Genomic DNA, 5,608 nt, shown 5'->3' with positions numbered 1-5,608 from the left:
GCCATGAGACCATCATGAGCCATGAGTCCTCCTTTTCTCAGCCATGATGTCCTTTCCCCTCCCTGCCATTAACACAGACACACAAGATCACATCTTCCTTTTGGAAGTTGCCCATCACCTCTCAATGTCTTCTTTACTGCCTGCTATTCAATCGCAAGCATGATGCTTCACTTCCCCCTTCAATGTTATCCCAACCTCTCCTGACGTCACACAGAAAATGAGGGTGGGAAGGGACCTCAGGAGGTCACACTTAGTCCAACTCCTGCTCCAAGCAGGACCAGCCCCCACTAGATCATCCCAGCGAAGGCTTCATCTACCCGGGTCTTGATTTCCTACCTTTGACACAACCCTGACACTGCGCACCCTTGCCAGACCAATGCTCAAGATAGCACCTCCTTTTCCTATGGCTCACATGACATCTCATGACATTGCTTCCCTGCTGCCCAGACCCTCCAATGTTCCTTCATCCCGCAGCTCTGAGGAAGCAACATATGTCCTTGCAGCCTCTTCCCCAGCTCTGCAAGGTGGCAGAGAAGCACTGAAATGAAAGGTGCACTGCTGGGATACCAGCTGAGCCTATTCCAAGACCGTGACAATGAGCAGCAGGCTCCAGCACAAGTCCTGCACATGCAAGGCTTTGCACTCAACTGCTTCACTAGGAAGCACGCCACTGTCCTCTCCCTTCCCCGCTCCCGTCAGCCGTCCTCACCTCCCGCATTTCTCACTGCACATCAGAGCCGTAATACTTCCATTAGTTGCTTTGAACCAGAAGCAGAAAGGAAAACAAGGGGAGAAGAGATCAAACCAGCTCCGCCGTATGAGAGGGAGAGAGCACGAGGAGATGAAACAAAACCCGAGCCAAAACCACTCCGGAAACACACAGGCATAGTGCAGGGAACAGCAGAGCGCTGCCTCCACGGCTGCCGTGACCCCAGGGAGAGCCCGGGTCTGGGAGGAGAGGTTCGCGCAGTTTCTGGATGGAGTTGGCCGGTGGTTCGCCAGTGGCTCAGACCCGTCTCCATACTCCCCGAGCGTCTTCCTACCTGTGACATTGACTTCCACCAGGCCCGACCGCGTGCCGATGGTGTTGGTGGCCTCACAGATGTACGTCCCAGCCAGGCTGTGGGAGACGGGGCCTTTGAAGAAGAGCGTGTTGTTCTGGATCTCCACGTTTTCAGGCAGCGACCCGTTCAGCCTGCAGTGAGACAGCGGGGGTTGGTTCCCAGAGGTGGGGGGTTGTGGCGTGGGCTGCACCTGGGTGCGCGCCTGCGTCTCTGCGGCTTCCCAGCCTTTGGCAAAGTCACAGCTCCGCTGTGCTGATCCGAGGTGGGAATCGGGACCCTGCTCCCTCACTCCACGCAATCCCTCCTGCCCCTTCAGAGCACAAATGCCCAGACCCGGTCACCTGTGCCAGCCTCCTGCCCCGCTCTCCCCCCCACTCCGGCTTAATCCAACCTGACAAGCCATGCACTGATTTCACCAGCCTTTGGATCCGGGATCTCTGCCCGATCCCAAGCCTGGCGCTACTGCACACCCTACAGAGATCCTGCAGCTGCTCTGAGCAGGGCCCAGCCCCTGGAATCGGACATCTCACTCCAGCTCTGGTAGGAGGCTTTCTGTGCCTCAGTTTCCCCATGTGTAAAATCAGGGTGGGCCAGTCCAGGTTAGCTGACGTGCCAGCCCTGCAGGACACTGTGGGTCTGGGTTTTGGGTAGAAGGACCAGTGCTATGGCCAGCTGGGCTGGCTCGGGACTCTGGGGGCCTCACATATAGCATTGGCTGTGCCAGTGCTGGGGATACCCCTCCCCCCTGCCTGATCTGATCCACTCTGGGAGGTGGGAAAAGGTTTAGATTTTAGGGCCTGAACATGGAGAGCTGGATGGACACAGGGTCTGCCAACCCCCCCAGGAAAGGCCAGCAAGATCCCCGGACCCCTGCAGCCTGCTCAAGCTTCCCAGGGGAGTGAGCAGACCCGGCAGAGGAACGTCCTGCCCGGACGTGTGCTCCAAGCTGTCTGACCCAGGAAGTGGCGGTGCCCCATGCCTCGGTTTCCCTGCCTGTCACACAGGAGGAATACTCAGCAGGTGTGGCCTCGGAAGCGAGGAGGATGGCGGGGGTCTGTGCAGAGCCAGGGAGGCATGTCCCACCGCTCGCTGCAGCTCTCCTCCACACGCATGTGTGGGCGTGTGTGCCTTGTGGTGCTGCGGCTGCACCCTTTCCCGAGCCAGGGCTGTGCCGGCAGATGGAGGAGCTGCTCCACACGAGCTCCGGCAGATGGAGGCTTCATGCCCCAGCGGCGCCAGAAGACAACACGCAGCATCCAGCTGCACGGTGCCAGGGACTGTGGGCCTGAAGCCCTTCTCGGAGGGGCAGCTCGCTCTTCCCCGAACCGGACAATACCACCCCCCCCAACAGGCCCGGCCTTTGCTAAGTGTGGGCAGCATTTTCTGCCCCTCTCCTGACTCTGGCCCCCTCCTGCCACCCCTGCTCATCGGCTCTCCCTGTTCTCAGGGGCCTTGTCCGCTTATCTCATGATGCTGCCCAGTTAATGCCCACCCAAAACACAAGATACTGTACTGAGCTAGGTCGAAGCTGCCTGCTCTTCACCTACCTGCACCGCTCTGGTTGCAATGGAGGGGCCCTGGGGTTGCCCATCCCAGCCTGTTGTGCCTTTGGTGGCCTCCAAGAGGGCTTCCATCTGTAGGGCAGTGTTAGCACCCACCTCTGGCCCTCTGGACAACCCCTCATCCCTAAGCAGTGTGGTACCCCAGCTGACCCTAGCTCCACCTGAGACAGGCCACGTGAGCCATCACCCTCCCGCTTGCAAAGCCTGCTCCGCCCAAGACCTCGCATGCTAGCATGGCCTGCAGCTGCCCCGGAGGCAGGATGGCGGGTACTTACAGCTTCCACTGGTAGCTGGTGGCAGGGGGGTTGGCGTCGGATTTGCACGTCAGCTTCACGTCCTTGCGGTTCAAGAACCAGTTGCCATCAAAGCCCTCAATGGTGACCTCTGGCTCATCTGTGAGGAGGGAGAGCGGAGCGGGGCAGAGCAGAGGACAGTGGTTATTCGAGGGGACTGCTGGCTTCCCGTCCCAGAGGACTGGAGCAGCACCTGTTCTTCCCACTCTTTGAATCATAGAATCGGAAAATAAGGGTGCAAAGGCACCTCAGGAGGTCACATCTAGTCCAACCCTCTGTTCAAAGCAGGGCCAGCCCCAAATAGATCATCCCAGCCAGGTCTTAAAAACCCCCAAGGATGGAGACTCCACCACCTCTCTGGGTCACCTGTTCCAATGTTTTACTACCCTCCTCGTGAGGAAGTTCTTCCTAACATCTAACCTCAACTTCCCTTGCTGCAGCTTGAGCCCATTGCACCTTGGTCTGTCATCTGCCACCACTGAGAACAGCCCAGCTCCATCCTTTTTTGGAGTTGAAAGCTGGTACCACTCCCGCCCCTCCAGGTTGGTGGATCCAGGCCCTACAGTCTCGCGGCCCTCCCCACCCTGGTGCTCACACTGTACGTTGAGGGTGATGCTGTCGGTGAAGCGGTCCGCCCGGTAGTTGACGATGCACATGAGCTGCTGGCGATGGGCCTCGCGGCTGGGCACGAGGCGGTACCGGCTGATCACCGTGACGGTGCCGTTGGTGTTGTGGATCTCCTGGAACTCGGCTGCTCCCTTGAGCGTGGTGTCCCAGGTCACACTGCTGGACGGCTTCCCATTGGAGGAGGTGCAGGTGGCCACCAGGATCTTCTCCGTCATGCCGACCCGGGCAATGAGGGGCCGTGTGGTACCTTCCATCCAGTTGTTGGGCTTGGCTGCAGAGAGGCAGGAAGGAGAAGAGGGAACAACGAGGTGGTGAGAGATGTCCCCTGCCTGGCCCCACCCCTGGCCGACCTTCCCACCTGCAGTAACCTTGCAGGATGTCACCTTTGACGGGTGAGCACAAGCTGGAGGGTGCGCTCCAAATCCACACCTTTAAGTTGGAGCAAGGAGACCCCCTTGGAGGCAGCTTTCATAGTTTCTAGGGTTGGAAGGGACCTGAGTAGATCATCTAGTCTGACCCCCTGCCCCACAAAGGCAACTCCCTTTGTGGGACCCCACAAAGGCAACTCCCCCCAACACCAGCCTGGTCTGGAGAGCACCACCTCACGCTTTGTGTGTCCCCAGAGTCTTTCAAAATGCAAATCTCCAGGCAAATCCTGCCTGGCCTCACCCATGAAAAATAGGTCAGGGCTGTCATCCTGATGTTATAGATTGGACAGCCAAAGCTTGGAGAGGGGAAGCGACTCATGTCAAGGGACTGCCATGCGTGGGTGAGAGAGCCCAGGCGTCCTGAGTCCCACCAGCAGCAGGGGCACCTTTCAGGGGCTGGACTGCAGAGAAGCAGCTCGAGGGGTAGGATTTAAAGCCAGGATCCCCGCACCCCATGGGCTCTGAGGGCACCGGGTCGAGGGTAGTGACCAGGGCCCTGCACCCCATCCACACCATACCCAGCACGGTGAGGTTGAGCTGGCTTTCTCGGTTGCCGGTGGGGAAGGTGGCGAACTCGCAGATGTAGACGCCTTCATCGTCCAGCTGCAGCCGGAACAGCTGGATGGTGCCATCCTGGAAGGAGGGGTTCAGGAATTTGACACGGCCCTTGTAGGGAGAGAGGATGGAGACGCCCATGGCGGGGTTATAGATGGCCACGTTCTGCTTGGAGCCGTTGGTGGCTTTCTGCCACGTCACCTGCGTGATCTTCACGTTGGGCAGCGGGTTGGTGAAGCTGCAGTGCAGGACCACGTCCGTCCCGATGAAGCCCGAGACGGTGTCATTGACCAGGACAGTCTGAGCTTGCAGCCCTGCAAGGATGCAGAGGGGTGGGTAAGGGGAGGCGATACGGAGGCACTAACACATCCAGCTCCCACCCCAGGCCAGCAACTCCCCCACAGCCCCCCTGACCTACAGGTGCCCCATACATCTAGTAGGTTGTTAGGAAGTAGATGCATGCAGCCCATTCCCTCTGCAGGATGGAGCCCCTGGAGTAACGGTGCTATTTATGCCAGGGCTGACTGGGCTCTTGGCATCTCCTACAAGGGCCTGGTAGTGGGGGTGACAGCAGCTTCTCCCAGTCCCACTGCTGGGTGTAGGGCAAACTCCACCCCATCCACCATAGCCAGCTGTAATCCAACCCTCCCCTCCACAGCCGCCCAGGACACTCCCAGCAGCCATCCAATGCGGGCTAGCATCCGAGGGGCACTCTGAGCCCCTCATCACCCCTGCAGGGCAGGAGGGTGCACAAAGAGCTGACGCCTCACACTTGGGAAACATCTTGGCAAATTGGAGGATTGGACCAAAAGAAATATCAGGAGATTCAATAAAAAACAAGTGCAAAGTCCTGCTCTTAGGATGGAGCAATCCCATGCACCAGCAGCTCTGCAGGAAAGGACCTCGGGGTGACAGTGGACATGAAACTGAACATGAGCCAGCAGTGCGCCCTTGTTGCAAAGAGGGCAAAGGGCATCCTGGTAGGAGCATTGCCAGCAGATCAAGAGCAGTGATTCCTCCCCTCTATTCAGCACCAATGAGGCAACATCTGGAGTCCTGTGTTTAGTTCCCCCCCCCCC

The 5,608-nt window shown here is 58.7% G+C and overlaps 1 protein-coding gene across 1 annotated transcript in view; it reads right to left on the bottom strand.

Annotated features, from left to right (window-relative positions):
• The window catches only part of NECTIN1 (nectin cell adhesion molecule 1), a gene marked incomplete at its 5' end in the record, with an annotated part of 85,540 nt that overhangs the window by 16,590 nt on the left and 63,342 nt on the right, over positions 1-5,608 (bottom strand). Inside the window, 4 exons of the mRNA XM_019508489.1 lie at positions 1,044-1,195; positions 2,902-3,019; positions 3,515-3,817; positions 4,493-4,843. Coding sequence (XP_019364034.1) covers positions 1,044-1,195; positions 2,902-3,019; positions 3,515-3,817; positions 4,493-4,843 — 924 coding nt within the window. The remainder of the gene's footprint in view (positions 1-1,043; positions 1,196-2,901; positions 3,020-3,514; positions 3,818-4,492; positions 4,844-5,608) is intronic.

Source organism: Gavialis gangeticus, unplaced genomic scaffold (genome assembly GCF_001723915.1).
Source record: "Gavialis gangeticus isolate Ggan-Ray unplaced genomic scaffold, GavGan_comp1, whole genome shotgun sequence".
Taxonomy (NCBI): domain Eukaryota; kingdom Metazoa; phylum Chordata; order Crocodylia; family Gavialidae; genus Gavialis; species Gavialis gangeticus.
The sequence above is the reverse complement of the archived record's forward strand: the minus strand, read 5'-3'. Positions and strand labels throughout refer to the sequence as shown.